This window comes from Siniperca chuatsi, linkage group LG11 (genome assembly GCF_020085105.1).
Source record: "Siniperca chuatsi isolate FFG_IHB_CAS linkage group LG11, ASM2008510v1, whole genome shotgun sequence".
NCBI classification, from domain to species: domain Eukaryota; kingdom Metazoa; phylum Chordata; class Actinopteri; order Centrarchiformes; family Sinipercidae; genus Siniperca; species Siniperca chuatsi.
Window position 1 is genome coordinate 1775674 of NC_058052.1, and position 19903 is coordinate 1795576.

Here is a 19903-nt window from a genome sequence, read left to right on the forward strand (position 1 = left end):
CCTTCTCAGTGAAAGGAAATACACAATTATTGGTCAGGAGCCTTGGTGCAGTTTGGGCCCTTGGTCACGTAGGTCTACAGGCCAAGAGTCCGCCTGAGCATTTCTAGCTATAGACCTACAATGGTAGTGCGGGTATTGAAGCTATGCCACTGCCGGCAACAGACTTAAGGGAGACTGAATTAGGGATGAATTGTATTTATAGTTTTTCTATTCCTGTACCAAGCCTTTTGTGCATTGGCTATAGCTGTATCAGCAAAGACAAGCATCTTTCAGCTTCTGCAAACATTGTTTTCAAGTACATACATTTATGTGGATTCTAACGATTAAATTAACATAAATATATTAAATGAATGTGATAATAATAAACAAATAATAAAGTAAATCAGATCATTTTGGTTTCCTGTGAATTTGTTAGATGACGAGTTGTTTTAGGTAGACCATTCATATTTTATATAGCCATGACTTATATGACTGATATGTGGCTATTTTTAATGTATTTTCTTATTGTCAACAAATTCCATGAAAAGACCCAAACCAACAATGAATAATCCTACTAACAAGTATTATGTGTGTATCCAAAGCCTTAAATATCTTATTCCTCTGTGCCATAGAGCTCCATTGTTGTGTACAGACTATTAAAAACAAATCAATGAGCAACACTGTTGCCCCAGGGGGAACATGTTCCTTCATTACCATAAACATGCACACTGTAGTTTATTTTGACTCAATTTGCAGCCTTAATGTTTTGGTTCACTCTCTGCACTCTTGAACAAAGTACAGCTGAGGCTGATAGGAATGTCATTAGTTTTGCAGTTATTTGGTCATAAACCAAAATATTGGACAATTAAAATTTGGACCTGACCATGATGCCGCTGGATGAAAAGAGTAGGGAGCACCAAAGTTGTTACATTTCATCCGGAGAGAGACATGAGTGTTTGTACCAAATGTCATTGCAATCTTTCCAATAGTTATTGAGACATTTCAACCACATGCCAACCTCATGATGGCACTAGAGGAAAAGTCAGGGGATCACCAAAGTTATTCACATTCATCATCTGGGCTCCATGGATTTCTGTACCAAATTTCATGGCAATCCATCTAATATTTGTCAAGACATTGAAGTAAATGCCAAAAATGTTAACCTCATGGTGGCATTAGGGGAAAAGTCAAGGGATCACCAAAGTAGGATTAGTCTTCTGGGGACCATGAAAGTCTGAACCAAATTTCATGACAATCCATCCAATAGTTGACCAAAGTGGTGGATCAACTGACAGAATGACATTGCCATCCCTAGAGCTATACTGCTAGCATGTCAAATGTTGCAGAATTATTTTATTGACCTATCACAGCTCACTGTTAAGCGAGTCAAATTCATTCAGTGAGAACACACTTGGCCCATATCACCGACTGTGACTCATGTCTATATCCCACCATAACATCCAGTTTATAGGTGAAAGGGAGCGTAAGCTCCTCAGCCAGCATGTTTTAATAGGCTGTTGACAGCCTACTTGGTTGGTCTTTTATAGGGGAGGTCCTCCGTGTTATCCTGTTACTAAAATCCAAGAAGCTTTTATTGCCACACAAGCTTTTACAAGATAACACCATAGGACAGGAAAAAACTGGGTACACAAGATGAGAGAATGGGATGTGCATCAGACAATATGTCACGTCATTTGCTCTGCGGACAGCCAGTTATCAATCCTTGCTTGGACAGATTGACATAAAACGTACTTGAAGGATGGCTTTTGCTAAAGTACACATACGCAAGTTGAAACTTGTCTTACATATTTTGGTAACTTACTCTTTTTCACATGACTACTGAATAAACAAGCTAAGAAAATTGGCCCATTAGAGTTCACCTCCCCTGGGTAGTGAAGTAAGTGGGTGGCTGCAGCCAGGGGAAGTGACAACAAGCTGCAGTTAAGTCATACAGTTTACAGCCTTTCCAGAATAACACAGAAAGTCAGAAAAATCTGATTGAGGCCTCTATTCTCATTCATTCATTACAAGCCACGACAACTGATTGATATCATTTGACAAACTGTAAATGAAATATAACACAGGGAGAACCCCCTGCTCTGAACACTAAACACTAATCAAAGTAATTCTAGGAGAGGATGACGTCACAAGCCTGCGCCGCGTTGGCCGTAGCATGTGAAAACTCTCCTTTCCTCTTACCGCTCTCCTCTCAGTTTCTGTCTGCCTGTACAATCTCAAAGCTAGTGATGGTGGTGTTAGAATTACATTTTGAGAGAGATTGCCCTTATGGGTACATTTTAAGGTGTTATATATGCATGAAGAGTTAAAGCTGTGGGACTAAGGGAAAAACCACTGCTCCACACTCTAGCTGATCACGACACATTGATGAAGTCTCAAAACAGCTGTAAAAACCATCACTTTTTACTTAAATTGGGGCAGCTGTGGCTCAGGAGGTAAAGAGGGGTTGTCCATTGATCACAGGGTTGGCAGTTCGATCCTCACGTCCTCCTGTGTCCTTGGGCAAGATACTGAACCCCAAATAGCTCAGATGGTTGGCCAGCACCCTGCGCGAATGAGCCGCAAAAATAGTACACATCTGCTGAATGAGCTGTACAATTTGATGTTTATATGATGTTTGTAGCATGCTGGGCAAAGGCCAGCACTCACACGAAAATGAATAGTAGGAAAAGGATGTGGTGGATTATAGTCAGTCCCAGCACCTCCTGAGGGATAGCAAAGTCTAGGACTACACACACACACACACACACACACACAGAGAGTCTGGCAGCAGTCTGAGTCTCTTTCTCCTGTAAGAGCCCATCTGCTTCCAGCCACAGAGCTGGCAAACACCGTGGATAACATGGCACTGTGCCAACATTACTAGTGGTAATGGTGAATCCAGTGCCCTCTATTAGTACTATAGAGAACCAAAGCTAATATGAGCTAATTGAAGCTAATTTGAGTTAATCAAATTAAGTCGATATCTTCCAAGTGACAGTCTTTTTAATATAAAATTTCCTCTGTGCATCGAGGATGTTTGATGGTAAATGGTAAATGGACTGCATTTATATAGCGCCTTTCTAGTCTTCCGACCACTCAAAGCACTTTACACTACATGTCAACATTCACCCATTCACACACACTCACACTCTGATGGCACAGCCTTTGGGAGCAATTTGGGGTTCAGTATCTACCCGAAGGACACTTCGACATGCGGGCTGGGGGGAGCCGATCTTCCAATTAGTGGACGACCTGCTCTACCTCTAAGCCACAGGGTAAGTATGTTCTTACAACTGAACATATCTAGTTTGCTGTGGACTAATCTAAGCTCATTTAAGCTTCTATTGTAGGATGTCTGCACTGGTCTTTCAGTGCACTGACTTCAATGAATAATAATGATAATATTTATAAAGTAATAATAATAAAGTTGTGGAATGGGCCACCTCTCGAATGGTAAGAGTGTGATTTCTGTTCATCTGAATGGCTGTTTAGGTAGGCAGTTTTGAAGCTCTGCATATTTGCTATAGGTTCTGATCATGTCAGCACTCATACCTGGCCAATACAACTCTCATGGTTTGTGCTTCAGCATTCCAAGGTGAGACTGGCGAATTAATTCTTTGTTTGTGTCTTTGCTTTGTACTTCATACAACACCACACTGCACACCACATCAGATGCTGCTAACTGACTCCTCAAGTCCAAACATGGCTGAACAGGAAGGAGCACTTCCCCAGCATTTTCTGGCCAGCCAACCTGAACAGTCTGTTAAAGAGTTGGTGCTGCCATGTACCGGACCACTTCCTATTTTGCCATGCCTTCTTCTTAAACTGTCATCAGTTGAGAAATGCCCCCATATGGATCTTTCATTTGATGAACATGACACTTGTCGAAACTTATCCTCAGATTGACACTTAAACTGGAATTATGCTTCTGCAGAGATACACATAAACGTCTTTGCGAACCTACGCAGCAGGAACCAAACTATGTGTGTACCAAATTTCATGGCAATCCATCCAATAGTTAATGATATATTTAAAACCACAAATGTCAGCCTCATGGTCTGGTTCTAGAGGAAAAGTCAAAAGCAAAAGGTCTTACCTTGGCAATGAGAGCTGTTGATTCTCTTATAACCCTGAGGACAATCTATCAGAGGGATAGCTGATGAGAGGAGAATGTAGAGAATAAAAGAAAGAGAAGGGAGCAAACATGTTAGTCATTGCATTCAGACATTTAATGAATGGTTAAACTATTATAAACAAATACTTTACAAACATGCTTTTTTTTAGCCATGGTTCCCTATACTACCCTATCATCCACACGCTGCCGTCTGTGACATTTCTCTTGTAGGGTGGCAGGTTTTGTCATCAGATATCAAGTCAGAGTGTTACTTAAACTTTTCTGAAATGTTTAGGTTTGTTGGTATTTTTGCCACACCTGATCTATAAAGCAGTTCACATTTTAAAAATCCCTTTTAGTGGTAGAATATGTAGCTTTTCAACAATCTGCGAGCACCAGCCTCTCAGATCAGTTTGGAACAGTAGTTTGTTTTCAGATTTTTTCATGATACATGTTAATTCTGAGACTATTCTACATATACTGTACTATCCAATAAATGTTTGAAATAATTTAGAGGCCCTGAAAAAATAAACTCTCTGCTCCTTTATGTTCTAAAGATGTCTCATTAACAAGTTAAAAGAATCTTAAAATCACTATGATCAATATTTTTACGTGGGTTGCCTGGTCAAATTAAATCTTTCTTTATTTCAAAAATATTTTATATTGATATTTGTTGCATGCTAGTTTATTAATGTTTTGAGTTGTTTAATTTTGTAATCAGATCCCAACACTATAGTTATCCATACACAGTAAAATGTGCCAAACCTTGGGTGAGCATTCCTATGGAAGCTAAGTATTCATGTTAAATGATGTTTTGATCTATCATTAGGCCATGCAGTGGGTAGGCTGTGCCGTCGTACATCTACTGAGCACTCTGACATGTAACACCATTCTCTAACCCTGTCTTACCAAAGAAAAGAGCATGGCTTCAATATGAAGTTGTGTGTGAGTGTAAGAGTGCAGGCTACAAGTCTCCAGAGTCATCAGGGGCGCACTAGGGTTGGGCGATGTCTACCAAATTGGCATGGACAATGACATCGTTGTTTGGGGCGGGTATCTGAGCCCATTTCACAGCCCATCCTCATCTACTCACCCGGTCTTTCTTTACTTTTCCTACCTATTTGTTATAAGAGTGGCATGGCTCCTTTCAGGAACAGGGAGTGCGTAGTGAGTGTGTGGGAGCGAGCGAGAGAGAGAGAGTGACTGCACTCAGAGCAGACAGGTGTTACCGATCGGAGCAGAGAGAAAGGTTAGCAGTGAAGTTGTCCAGTAGCAGTAAATGTACAGTGTAGGTTACAGTTTGCCCATGAATAAACGCTGCAGCTCCTCAATACCCAAGACGTTCCCGTGTCTTGCTTCCCAGCTGCTGGGTAAAAGTGAAGGTGGTCAGCCCAGAAGTTAGCATCAAATTCAGCACTGGAGGAAAACAAAGTCTTCCCTGTGCTTCCCGACCACAGTCTGAAAGCTGCAGCAGGAACGGTTAACACTATGCTTAAGTTACCTCATTAAGCAGATCATATAGTTATAAAAAATATTTTAAATACTAGTCATAGTGATAAACTACTCTTACTCTTAGCCCAGTCCCGAGCAAGCTATATTCACTTCTGTCTATAACATTGACAGCTAACAACCTAATCTGATTTTAAAAGACAAAATGGTTAATGTATCACATAGCATTTTCTATGCATCACTGAAGTAAATTAAGTTATTAATGAATGAATATTGTTTTTAACTCATGCCATCCTATTTACAAAACTGTGTTGAATAGAGCTGAAAAGATACTAAATTGACTAATAAAGAAGCAGATGAAGTGAGGATGAATAACAGGCAGAGAGAGTGAATAGATAGAATAGAATATAAAGAGTTAACATGTGACAGACATGAAAAGACTCGGGGAAGAAGCTGGAGGCTAAAGAGCTGAAAGCTGCTCAGACAGCCAGTAGCTCACAATAAACCACAGACTCAAGTCAAACTGCTGTAATGGTGGACAAAGGCACCAGTGCGGAGGTGGTACCCAAATACCTGAAAGCAGATTGATATTTTGCTCAACGGGAAACTACAAGGCATTGTTTGTTTGACCAATAAAGCCAATTTATTTACCAGCTACCAGTGTCTCCATGGCACAATGGACTGTTTCACACTTCACTGTAAAAGCAGAAAAAAATCTAAACTCATGCCCCTGCCATTCCTGAGGAGAACAGAGGGAAGGACAAACCTCTGGCTTTGTAGTGACTCCCTCAGAAATATGTTAATAGTAAGGCTGAAATTTCCTTCTCATGGTGTGGTCTCATGATTTATGAGGCATGTGGGCTAAAAGCTGGCAAGAGTGACTACTGATAAACAGGGTTTGTCACATTTTAAATGCACTCTATGACTAAAAATGTGAACTTGCTCTAAATCATCTCTGAACTGAGTGAAATTTTTATGTATAGAATACCTTAGAACTGACGTCACACCTTTACCGACCCACCAAAACTTGATCTCTGTCCTCTCGATGCAAGTATAACTGTCTGTTATGAGAGTAAACCGCATAATTACAGAGACACTCCACCAATTTCACACATTACATTCAGTTTACTGGTCTTGGCGAGTATTAATTACCCTAAGGAAACGCCTGCATTACAGACTGGAGGTGTAAAGTTTGAAAGACACTGGCATTTCCAAGGAAGAGAGAGTGAAAGGAAAGATGCATGATTGCATTATGGGAAATGTAGGATCTAGTGTGGTTGGAGCTTAACCCATACTAGGGATTAAAATTCAGGATATCTCAGCCTCTGCTACATCAATTTGAGCCATTCTTGTCTCTTGTGAGTTTCCCAACCTATGGAGGAGCAATAATTAATGAATACAGTACCCAATATAGTAGTCTCCTGAATGATGTAATTATATTAGGTTTATGGCCATCACTTTTTATTACTTGAACTTTGTTTCTGAGAAATAATGTTTTGTCTGTCAGTATTGCATGGCGGATCGTTCTAAATACTATAATATCAATAAGCCTCAGCTCAACTATCCAAAATTGACCCAGAATTGAGAGTGAACTTTTTAAATTCTGAATGTATTCTTCAGCTTAGTTTATTAGTGCTTGAATGTTTTTTTTACCAATATGCACATTAGGAGTCACAGTTAACTTTTCTCCTCATGTTTTATGGATTTTTAACTTTTTAAGAACCAGATATTTTCTGACATTGTTGCTCATGTTTTGCACTGATGAACAGCCTCATGTCCATCCTAGCCTTAAAGTGCTTAAATTACAAGTTATTTACCACTATGGCTAATGTAATCTTGCACCTTTGTACCTTGTAAGCAATATGTGTATTTTGGGTTACACTAGAGCTTGTCTTTTCATGCACTACATCCAAAAGCTGTGGCTTCAGAGAGAGGTTCCACAGTTCTATAAAGGGAGTACAGTCGAATAGCCAGCTATTACATAAAAAGCACAGCCCCATTCATGCTGGCAACCCCCTCCCTAACTCCCCCACACACCCACACACACACATACATAAAGTTTAGCTGGGTAATAACCTCTCTAAAAAGACCTGTGGAGCAGAGGCCGGCACTGCATGCCACCACGGCATTTAGTGCTTTTCCACTGGAAATAATTGGTGGGGTGACAATCACCTGTCTTTTAATACCCGGACCAGCACAAGGGTCATATAATGTTTAATAATTGTTCTGGTTCAGCATTTTTATTTTGCTCGTTGCTGGCTGAAGCAAAAGACTGCGAGAGAAACTCACTGAGCTGTGTAAAAATATATTTTAGATTGTAGGTTTCCAGGCGGCTGGACATTTCACTCTGTCTTTCATTTTAAGGATAGTCCAGCCTAAATTTTATTTGTAGAATAAATTATCTCTTTATTCCAGTGGTAAATTATCTTACAACTTAAAGCACACTACTGATGCTTTAAATAGTATCTTAAAGCATCGATTCCTTTTAGTAGTTTTAGCTGTTCAGTTGTGTTTAGAGACTCTCTCTGTGTTTTAGGCCATCAAGACACTGGCAACAAAAATACACAACAAAATAAAAGCACCTAGTTAACAGTCAAGTGATTTAAAGCAGCTCAGAATATTCCTAACTGCGTCCTGAGGCTTTGCTTTTCTCATATCACCTTACCTGTGCAAAGAAACTGCACACTGTCAGTGAAGATCTAATTCTGACAGCTACCAAAGATATTGTGTGAGAAATAATTGGTGATGAGGCTGTTAGGAAAGTTGATACAGCAATGTTCTCAATACCACAATGGCCTGCTGCAGTGAGATGCTCCTGGACATGTTGTTTCAACTTTTGAAAGAGGCGACAGTTGCAGAGCAGCTGGATAAAAGCACATAACGGAAGTGATTGTGTATGTTCAGTTTTTGATAGATAAAATAAAGTAAGAAAAAAGAGACTGGAAAGAATAAAAACATTTAGAAAAAATGAGCAGCAGAGACCCAGGTATCCTGACTACTACATTTCCCACCTCAACATCATCTTTCTTTAGACCCTCCCTGCCTCCCTAAACAGCCATGTCTTTCAACCCTCACATCCCCAGTTTGTAACATAGGCTTTCTATTTGTAGTCTCCAAGCCCATGCTGAGATAACCTGATGACACCATAGTGATGTCATCAAGGTTATTTTCTCAGAATTGAAAAAGCTTCTACAGAGCTGATTGACTAGTATTTACTAGTAAACTGATCTTAATGTATAAAATTTGTGGAATGCCGCATTAAAAGTATGACGTCAGTATTTACTGTCTCAACTAGGCGTCTTTTAACACTTAAAAATGCAGCTTGAACTCACACTGGGCCACAGATACGGAGGTATTTAGATTTAGTTTAAAAGACCAACTTCGGGAGATTAGTATATGCTACATGTTGTGTGTCACAGGACATGGACAGAATAATTTTGTAATCTTTATATACATGTGTGTGTTTGCATAATAACCCTCCCTTACTATGATGAAAATTAATAAGCGTTTCCAAAAAGGAACTAGACCCGCAAGCAGGTATTAATGCGGTCCAAGCCTCTGGTGCAAGTTGGACCTGCAGTCCCACGAGCGTGATGCAAGTCGCAGGTGGAGATCAGCACAGAGATTGAAAAACATTTAACATATTGGAAAGACAGTAGTGTGGGAAAATAACTTTAGCATATTTTATGATTTTGCAATAAAAGCACCACCTAGTGGCCGACTGCCGCCAAATTTTGCACAGAGCTTTGGTCCAGCATAAGAAACTACTGGGCCAAGTGTTAATTGGACAGACCTATGTGGAGAAAAATATATAATATTGTAATTATATAGTATATAATATTTGAAAAATATAGATTAACGGACTTCTAAATTGACCATAGGTTGCAGTGAGACAAACATTTATCACACATCAGTGGATGTGCTGAAAAATCTTTCACTCAGAAGGACGTACGGCTGATTTTTTTGTGATTTTTTGAAGTTTGGAATGTGTCTAGAAATTTACATTAGTTGTAATAAACCACGCCTTCTTTAATCAATCGTTACCAAATTTTATGCAAAAACTGAATCTTGACTCTAGATAGTGCAAACAGCCAATTACGAGACATAAACTTTTTGAATTAGTAGCACCACCTAGTGACCGATTGGCGCCAAATTTTGCACAGAGCCTCAGAGGGGTGTGTGCGCCAGTCTATACTGCCCTTGTTAATTTCACTTGCATAACTCTTCCAGTGTAGGCTGCAGGACCACTTTTACCAACAGAAAAATAAAATAAAATAAAACTATTTTAATAGAGTTCCCAGCACCACTGGTACTGGGCACCATGATGCCTTGCATTTGTGGTTTTCAGCCCACTCGGTCTTAGACCCCTAATTATATCTAGCACATATGTACAGTATACAGTAGCACCAAAATGAAAGTTAAGACAAGGTCAGATGTTATCTGTTTATTACTTGTGAAATTGGTACCAAATATCTTTCTGGTGTCAGTTTGAAACAGTTTCCAGAGCAATTTTAAAGGCATAATCCATGATTCAGATGTAAACACAGGGGTCACCGCACCACCCAACCACAGGATTTAAACCTGCTGTCACTACCTAACTGATTAACAGGTCTTTCAATAAGCAGACACAATTATACAACAAATGTGTCTTAATGTTTTCTGATGCTGTGAAAGGTTTGTTCACTCAGTAATATGTATATGTAAACACCGAAGTAAAACAGGCCAATATTGTCAATTATGATCAGATGACAAATATGTTGGTTCTTCCTTATTAAGACACACTCCTCAATAATGAGAATTTAGCTGAGATTGATATACTGTAGTAAATATGGGATTTAGCAGAGGCCTTTAACATTATTTGTTATCAAGCTGTTGAAAATGTTGTGGGTATATAGGTTGATGTTAAACCTCACTGACATCTAGAAACTGCTTACCTGGCAAAATATTTAGGGGTATGCGGAGACAAATTTTATCAACAAAGACAAAAAGTTGGAACAACATCTGAGAAACAGCTGTACTTACATGGTTTCTTTGGACACTTCTGGCATTTGTGGAAACCCCAGGATGTCCCAATGGTCCCACAGCACTGCTCCTGCTTAGTGAGTCCTGGCAGAGCCTTCCCACACTGAAACATACAGATGTACAATGACACAGAGTGGGAGAAAAAGAAACATTTGGAAGAGGATGAATTATTATTTTGATTTTAAATAAAAATTATGTTTTTGTATTCTGTCTGACTCCTCTGTATGTCTGATCTCTAGGTGTCAAACATAAACGTGCATAAACACCTCATCCGACCTCAATCAGATGACACATGCAGATAAGAACACGTCTTTTCCTCTCCAGCCTTCCCTCCCTCACTGACAGTCCTTATCTTCATGGCAAAACCTGCTCTGCAAAATGTGACCTGGTGATAGAGTGACATCATCTCCAGTACTATCCAGGGCAGTTGCTTTGTTTTGGCTGTGGCACCATAAATTTGTCAAATTTAATAGCCTATTCTAGTCTTTGTGCTTTTAAATGTTGCACTAATTTAGGCTTCACAGGTCTTGGATTTTTTTCTCTGTACTGTGTACACAAAGATGAAAATATCAATCTTTTTATATGATGTCACAGCCTCCATACTCCATACATACATGCTGTTTTGCAGCTAGCTGTAAATGCATTAAAACTGACTGTCGAGGTGGCTATTTTCATGTGAGATAGTCTTATTAAAATAAAGTTACCTCTATGCTAAACACATGTTGAAAAGGAGGACTAGGAGTCTACAGCCATGCTAGAAGCTCTGTGAGGCTGTACTTAGGCACAGCAGTGCTTTGAGCTAAATGCTAACATCAGCATGCTAACATACGCTCAGTGACTATGCTAACATCTTGATGTTTAGCAGGCATAATGTTTACCATGTTCACCATCTTAGTTCAGCATGTTCGCATGCTAACATCTGCTAATTAGCACTTAGTCTATTGGTATTTATCACAGAGAATATTCAATCAATACAATTATTTTCACCTTGATTTGGCCAAAGACTAAAGTTATTTCCACGTATCCTTCATTATGGGACAGTGTCAGACCTAAATGCACTTCTTGGTTATCGTGTTTAAATGTATCAAGTTTAAATTTTAAGAGCTTGATGTGCAACTGTCATGTTAGAAATAAACGGCAGAGTGCACTGAGTGGTAAAAATAAATATATAAGATTTTATGCCAGCATCCTTCTCTTGCCTTATTTGCAGCAATAGTGTTGCTTTTTGCTGTAATATTATTTTATATACTTCATAGCTCTCCATTATAACAACCTATTCCTCTTGACTAAAGTAGGTGGCAAGCGTTCGCGACTCAAATGACGTGTGAAACGCCTCCTTTTATGGGAACGCACACAGAGCCTGGTGAAGTAATCGTGGGTTAACAAAGAAAGTTGATAACTACCATCGTGATACCGATTATATCTGATTGGGGTTTTAGGATTTGTCGAGCCAGCTAACGCAAAGAAAGCCTGGCTATGTCGAACTTGCTTCGTAGTACACCCCTCTGTTGCATTGCTTCCTCCCTTCAATAAGCCGTTCAGTGTTACATGGCAAGGTCACTGCAGGACCTCAAAGGGAGGAGAAAATATGTGAACTGTTTCTTAGTCACTTTAAAACATATACAGTGTTGCTTATTGGACTTCATTGCCCTACTGTGTTTCCGGTGAAGTCCAATAAGTAATACTTTATATGTTTAAAAGTGATTAAGAAACAGTTTACATTAGGGGTGTGCAATATGGCCTTAAAATAATGTCATGATATTGTATGTCATGATATTGTAAGGTACTTTTGAGCTAACTATATTTTTGACTGTATATAAATATCATCTACAAAACTACAATATAAAAATGGTTATAATATTATTGTAATCATATAATATCAGCTGGTATGGTCAGATGTATACAGTATTCAGTCTATGATAGGTGGTGGATTCACAGGCTGTTTTAGAGGAGCAGACAGAGGCAGAGCTGTGACTCTGATCAGAGAGTTCTAAATCAGAGCACACAGTCACTGATGTAAAAAGACCTGTACTGTACGGAATGCAGCTGAGTCCAGCTGATCAATACCCAACACAACTCAGACGCAGGCTGTGTTGGGTAAAACATGTGTCCGGCTGGTGATTGTCAAACTAAGTTAAGCCTGCTGTTTGACTGGCAGCTCTGTCTGCTCTCCTCTGCTTGTTCAGTGTCTTTTTCCTCACACATCCCCTCTTGACTATGACTGACTGCACTGTTAGCCTCTGCTCTTCCCAACTTGTAAAAATGTATTTAATGTTTTTTTTCGTGATGTTGTGACATGCTGCCCTGATTAATTACGGCAATGAAACCTACATCATGATCAATCAGTCTTTGTCACCTGAGCTGAATCAGATCCTGACATGACTTCTCATTCTCGCAGTCAGTGTAGTTACTAGATGATGAAGTATGTTGTGTGTTGTAGTGCCTTTGTTCTTTATCTCTGAAAGTTCATGTTATTAAAACACATCTACACTACTGAAGTTGTTCCATTTTTGAAACTGACTCCTCCACAGCCACAGTGTTGCTGCTGTACATAGCCGGAATGTAAATATGTCAACAGGTCACACTAATGTAACTATCCTGATAAAAACAAACTTACATCACATTAAGATTTATAACTGTATTATCATGATTGATATATTTTACCCCTTGTTTACATATTTTCCCCTCCTACTAAGAGGCTGGATTGATAATTTTACATTATTTGCTATGATGCTGGCAATAATGTAACCAACCTTAATCTAGTTTTAACTTTGTTACACTAAATTCAAATAAATATTTTTAGTTTTATTTGTTACTTGTTCCATCATATGTTCTTCAGGTGTATTGAGCTAAAATACAGTAGACATTTCTGACAATGTACCTGACTCCCTGCAGTCTCCTGGAAGCAGCGACCCAGCATGTTCTTGGAGGGCTGGTACTGGGGGACCTGGTAGCCATGCTGGCTGGGATAAACTATGTTGTAGCCGTGGTGCTGGATCTTCTGGCTGCTCTCTGTGTGGTGGTATCTGTAGCTGGTGGATGAAGAGGAGCCTGACTGGGAACCTTTCAGCTGGTGCCCGTTGTTGTGGTAGTTGTCCAGCTGAGACACCTGGTGGACCTGGACAGAAGCCTCTGGAGGATGTTTGATGTGGATGTTGACGATGCTGGGGCTGAAGACTGGAGGCACATGGGACAACATAAGCAATACAATTACTACAGTGCATTATCATTATAAAAAAGGAATTGGTTGAAAAGAATGTGCAATATTGTAAGGGGACACACCACATATTTCACACATTAAAGCTAGGGTAGGTAATGTATTCCAGAAGCATTTTGTATTACATTTGTTGAAATTCTCTTTACATCCAGACAGCAATCAATACATCAAATGCACTGAAAAACAAATCCAGTATCTGTGGCTGTCACGGGTCTGTAATAAGCCCATCCAATCATTTCATTAGGTCATGGTAGGTGGTGGGTAGGTAGACAGGTCTACCTGCCTGTCCTTCTACCTACCTGCCTAACTGTGTGCACTCTGCCCGTTGCGCATAAAAAAGTGTTTTGGGGGAGTGGTTTTGGAGGGAGGCCTGAAGGGAGGCAGTGGGATTTTTTTCAGTTGGATACCTTCAAAATCTAGCTGTCTCTTGCTAGTTTCTCCAACGTTACCTACCCTATCTTTAAGATTAGTTTACTCATCATGAGCCTGTGGTTGATGGCTCAGGAGGAGCTTTGTCAAGTCTGATGGAGTATTCACATTATCACAAAAAAAAAAAGCTTTTTGTGTGTGCCTCCTCCATTATTGTGTATGTGGTGTGTTGGGACAGCTCTGTGCCATTTAACTCAAGCTGCGCTGATCTTTGTGGGCGCAGCTAATCACTGTTGATCACTGCTTGACTGAAACGTATTACTTGTGCTTCTCAATTTCCAGAACTCGAAATATCAGCATGCAGATGCAGATACCAGGTTTGTTACAAAACCACTGTTCAAGTCTCTGAAACGTAGGGATCTAGTGCTAGCAACATTAGCATTGTAGCTAAGCTAGAAACTTTTTTGGCATATGCGCCCAGCAAGCAATTCCTACTGGACTGACTAGGTGCCATCTTTGGGTCCGGTATCCAGGTCATATTATACAGCCATGGTGGTACCTTGTTTTTCTGCTGTAATATGAATATGCCTGGATAAAATAGCCTCGGTTTATCTCAGTTTGGGTTTGGAGATTACAAATTTATACTAGAAACTCTATATTACAAACTGGAGGATCAGAGTTTAGAAAGATGTGGGCGATTATCAGGCAGGGAGGATCTAACACTGAGTTGCATTATGGGAATTGTAGTATCCAGCATTTTAGACTTTGACCCATACTGGGACTAAAAATCAGGATATTTTAACCTCTGCTTCTTCCGTTTTGACCAATCTTTTTTTACCTTTGTCCCACAGACAATCATATCGACTATCAGAGATTGAAGAGACCATCAGCAATTGCTGTGGTAGTCCTTTTACCACATCAGGTATCAGCGACTGAACTCAATGACAATAAAGTGTCTGCCTTTTGCAGGCACTGTATATCTATTGCAGAAGTAATACTTTTAATTGCTTGCTCTTACACTAACAATTTGAATGCTTATTCTAACACTGCACCAGAACCAGCTAAAGAGAAAATCTTTTAAAAATTGTGACCAGAAACACTGATGCAGGCTGCAAGACTACTAAATGGCTAATGGACTGTACTTATATAGCTCCTTTCTAACTACTCATAGCGCTTCAACTACATATCACATTCACGGCAGAACTGCTCATCAAAGTAACTAATCATTCATACATACCGAGGGCACAGCCCTCGGAAGCCCTCGGTTCAACAACTTGCCCAAGGACACTTCGACGTGTGGGCTGGGGGAAGCCGGGATCAAACCGCTGACCTTCCGTTTGGTGGACAACACGCTTTACCACTAAGCCACAGTGGTAGAGTGGGTGCTCTGTGCTCCTGTGCTACTACACTGATTACACACTGAGTGTAATGCTCTCATAATTTCTTTAATGAAAAGGGTCATGTGATTTGTAACTTTTAAATGATCCATTTAAGATTTATTGAGAATGTATCATTTTCCTGTTCAATCACAGTCTTTTGTTACCATGGCAGTGTATAGATGTTTTAGCCCATTTACTACATATAACCTCCACTTTACATTACTGCTGACCACACTCCAGAGCTCCAGTACTTTGCTTTTCACAACCTTCCATGCAGTCTTTGCAATACAAGACTTGCAGTAAATGGGAAAAAACATGCATCCTTTAGAGGAAGTTGGCTAATAAGGAATAATAAAGTGGTACCCCTACTCCTCCTTTTCCATCTAGGTCACAAAACCACTTGTTTAACCATAACTGTACCGCTGGCATCACAGTTGTGCCTTTCACTCACCAGGACTCTGGCCGTTGCTGTAGGTCAGAGGCAGTGTATGTGTGGAGTGGACCTGAGTTTGGCTGTAGCCGCCTGACATCTGCTGGTGCTGCTGGTGTCCGTTCTGAATGGGCATCTGGCAGAACTTTCCAGTAAAGTTGGGAGGGCACTGACACTTGTCCCTGGCACTGCACTTGCCGCCATTTATACACGGCAGGTGACACACCACTGAGAACAGAAAAAAGAACAAGAAGTAGATTATGTTGATGCACTATTGGTCCCACACACACATACAAACCAAAAAAGGACTTGCCATTACAAACACATTTGTGTGACTTTTCAACACATCTGTCAATAATTAGGCTTAAGTACGTCATAGTCGGATTGGGCTGCATCTGGAAGCTAAGCCCCAGGACTCATAAACATAGATGGGAAAAAAGTGAAAGGCAGGTTGCTCTGTGTCTGTGTGGCTTTGTGTGATGCTTTGAGTGCTGATGTAAAGCTCAGGGAATCCAAAATGTGCATGTCAGCCATCCAACAACATTGCATTCACAAGCACTGTTGTCAGAATCAGTCACTGAAAAACACTAAGCAAACATGCATGTCATCAAAAGTATAATACGAATTTTAAAGTTTCTTTTATTTTATACCATGGCCACCAGGGGTGCAGCTAGACTGTCAGCACAGAGGGGGAGGAGCATTCTCGAGGGGCCCTTCTGATAAAGTCATTTTAAAATTCACAACTGTAAAATAGCTGTTATATCCTATCCTATCCTATCCTATCCATAAACACACATTGTCACTTATTGAGCCAAGCAAGCCTATCTCTCTAAGAAAACATACAGTGAAGCCACTTTGTTTCAGCACTGAAGACAGCATGCGACACTCTACAGGGCTCAATAACTGGATTGCAAGGATTGCCCAATTGCCTTGGGCAAGTAAAATGACACCTCGGGCAAGTTAATCTAGCAACTCACTTACTTTAAACAACAAGCATAAACATGTGAACATGGAGACAGAGATAGTTTAATCTGCTCTGTCTGCAGTCTCTCATATGCTTTACACAAGCACAGCAAGCTAGCTCGGCTAATAGCAAATTGTTACAAACAAGTTTAAACGAAGCTGTCTGCATGTAGTCTGTTTATCTTAGTTTGCCATGAATATCAAAATTTGGCAAATTCTTGTAAACTTACTGCTGGCTGAGACAAACCAGGCCGTCCTCTCTCTGCCAGGTAACTTACCTGAAGTGAATCACAGCAGCAGCAGAGGGAGGAGGACAGAGGACAGAAGGAGGGACTGATACCGACTGATGTTTAGAAAGAATGAAGAACTTCACTCAGTATTTTGATGTCAGGAATATGATTTGTTTACTGACATTTTAGATTTGTTTCCAGTGACATATTATGGAGTTTATATAGTGACTTTGCTGTTGTAAACTTGCTGTTGCTGCTCTACAAACAACATTTTGTTACATTTAAAATATTCAATTCTAATTCTGTTCTGAATGTATTCTTTTTTTAAATAAGCAATAATTTAGTAATGAAAAAGAACAGATAAGAGCATCAATAAGAATAGAAGTATCAATAAAATCCTAACGATATCATCCCTACTCACAAGAAAATGGCGGCAAGTAAAGACAAAGTTAATGTAGATAATTTATCACTCACTCACAGTTAAGGAGTCCATCTCCGGGGAGAAAGGGGCATACCCATACCATTTTCAATATGCAAGAATGTTTGTTGCTTTGCATCTATCACTGTGTCCTTGTTCTGATTCATTTACTTTATTTATAAAGATTAAATGACAACTTTAGTTTTTGTTGTTATTTGATAACCGCTAATAAATATAACAATTTGTATATGGGCAAGAAAAAATTGACTTCGTGCAAGTAGATTTCTGACCCACTTGACCAATCGAGCAAGTGAAAAAAAAACCTTAATGTTGAACCCTGCTCTACATGCAATGATTAACGAACGGTTCAGCACCACCGCCGATAGACAGCAAAAGGCTTAGACAGTCAGGTGCACTCAGTACCACTGTGTCTCAGTACCATGTCTTCCTTACATGGGAATAATTAACATAAACATAAAATAGACACAGCGGTCTACAACACTATACAAGGCCTATTTAAATATAAACCATATAAAACCAGAAAAGAGGACAAAACAATTCAACAAAAATGACCAACAATAAATAAAGTCTATGGACACCATGGAGGGTGTACAGAAATTAAATAACCTGCCACTAAACAATATAAACTCCAAAGCCAGTGAGAGACAGCGAGCTCAAATAGTGGCAGCGGCAGCTAGCAGTGGCACTTCCTGATGATTAAATGTAATAGTAAATAATTTATTTTAATACATTTTCATATAATTTTAGATTATTTAATTTAAATTAATTTATAATAATAATAATAATTTCAAATTTGAATAGGTGAACTATTTGGTGTGCTTTATTGATGTTTTTTAAGCAAGGCGTTCATAGATTTACACTACAATGTTATTCTAAAATTCTGTTAGATAATAAATCTTGGGTGTCAAATTCACTCAAGTCAAAGTCAATCAAATAAAGTGTGTGCTGATATGGTATTTATGTGTATTTGCCCACTCACTTGTAGCTATGTGTTATTTTATATACAGTATATGCACTTCATTTTGTATTTTTACAGATACCCCCCATTCAAATATAATGCATTTCTGATTTGAGTAAAAAGCACAAAAGCAACTGTGGGCATATGGGCTTGCACTGCATTCTTCAGTTGGAAGTTACACCCAGAGAATATCAGTAAATCCACTGAAGACCAGCCAAATCACTGTTCGTTTCCTTTATTCTTTCAGGTGTGCAAATGTCACCTAAGCACGTTCATATTTTATTAGTAGTGTACCCTTAATAATTAATTTGTTTACATTGTTTGCATTGTGCTTCCTTACAACGTTTAAGGGAACTATAACGGTAGGTAACTGCATACTTGTGGACGCAACCATCACTAATGCTAATGTAGTTCCTCAGGGATTGAAGCTGTTATTTTTCTAATTTTGACAATCTAATCTGTGACAACACATTAGCTAAGGTTGTAAGGTCTATTGTTGGTATGGGTTTTTGTTGTTGATTAACCTAAGCTAGCTAATATATGCTAACGTCAGTTGTCACTTCTTGCAATTTAATAATTTATTAAAATTAAATGTAATATTTTATTAAAATTATATATTCATTATATATAATATTATGTATTATTATATATTAAATTATATATAAACTATAAATTTAATTATATATTATTCAGAAAACTTGCAAATTAATGCAAAAATCACGTCATGGGAATGTTACTTCTAGCAAGTCTAATACAACTTTGACGACTGCTAACATTCATAAACTATAAACTTAAGTTTCTAACAGTGGCAGTTGCCATGGCATGTCAGTTGCAGCTGCCACAAACAGCATTAGGCCACTATTTGAGCCAGCCCTTGCTGCAGCCAGTACAACCACAAACACACATACTATACATGAAGTTATATCAGAATCAGAATCAGAAATACTTTATTGATCCCCGAGGGGAAAATATTTCGTTACAGCTGCTCACTGTCATGTCAATGCACACTTGAGAATAGAAGGAATAGAAGTACTAAGCAAAGAAGTACTATATTTGCACTCTTCCAACTTTGTATTGCAACTGCTGCACAACAACTTCCCTCAGGATAATGGTAAGTTCTATCTTATCTTATCTAATCTTAAAGCAAAGAGCAAAGAGACTGAACAGTTCTTACACACCACATAGCGTGCACACATAACGCTACGATCCTAGACAATGCAGTAGCTGCTGACACTCTCATATGGAAAGTAATTTACAATAATCAAGAGTTTTTCATTGTACTCACCTGTCTGAAAGGCATTCTGTAAGCTTTATGCACCGTAAAGTGCTCAACAATCTGCTCTAGGTTCAACTT

General features: G+C 39.2%; 1 protein-coding gene across 10 annotated transcripts in view; it reads right to left on the reverse strand.

Moving 5' to 3' along the window:
* The window catches only part of ltbp1 (latent transforming growth factor beta binding protein 1), a 208993-nt gene that overhangs the window by 99546 nt on the left and 89544 nt on the right, over window positions 1–19903 (reverse strand). For all 10 annotated transcript variants that reach the window (XM_044215118.1, XM_044215115.1, XM_044215114.1 and 7 more), the window contains 4 exons: window positions 15981–16187; window positions 13446–13741; window positions 10565–10667; window positions 4076–4135 (listed from right to left, as the gene is read on the reverse strand). In XM_044215118.1, the coding sequence (XP_044071053.1) occupies window positions 4076–4135; window positions 10565–10667; window positions 13446–13741; window positions 15981–16187 (666 nt within the window). The remainder of the gene's footprint in view (window positions 1–4075; window positions 4136–10564; window positions 10668–13445; window positions 13742–15980; window positions 16188–19903) is intronic.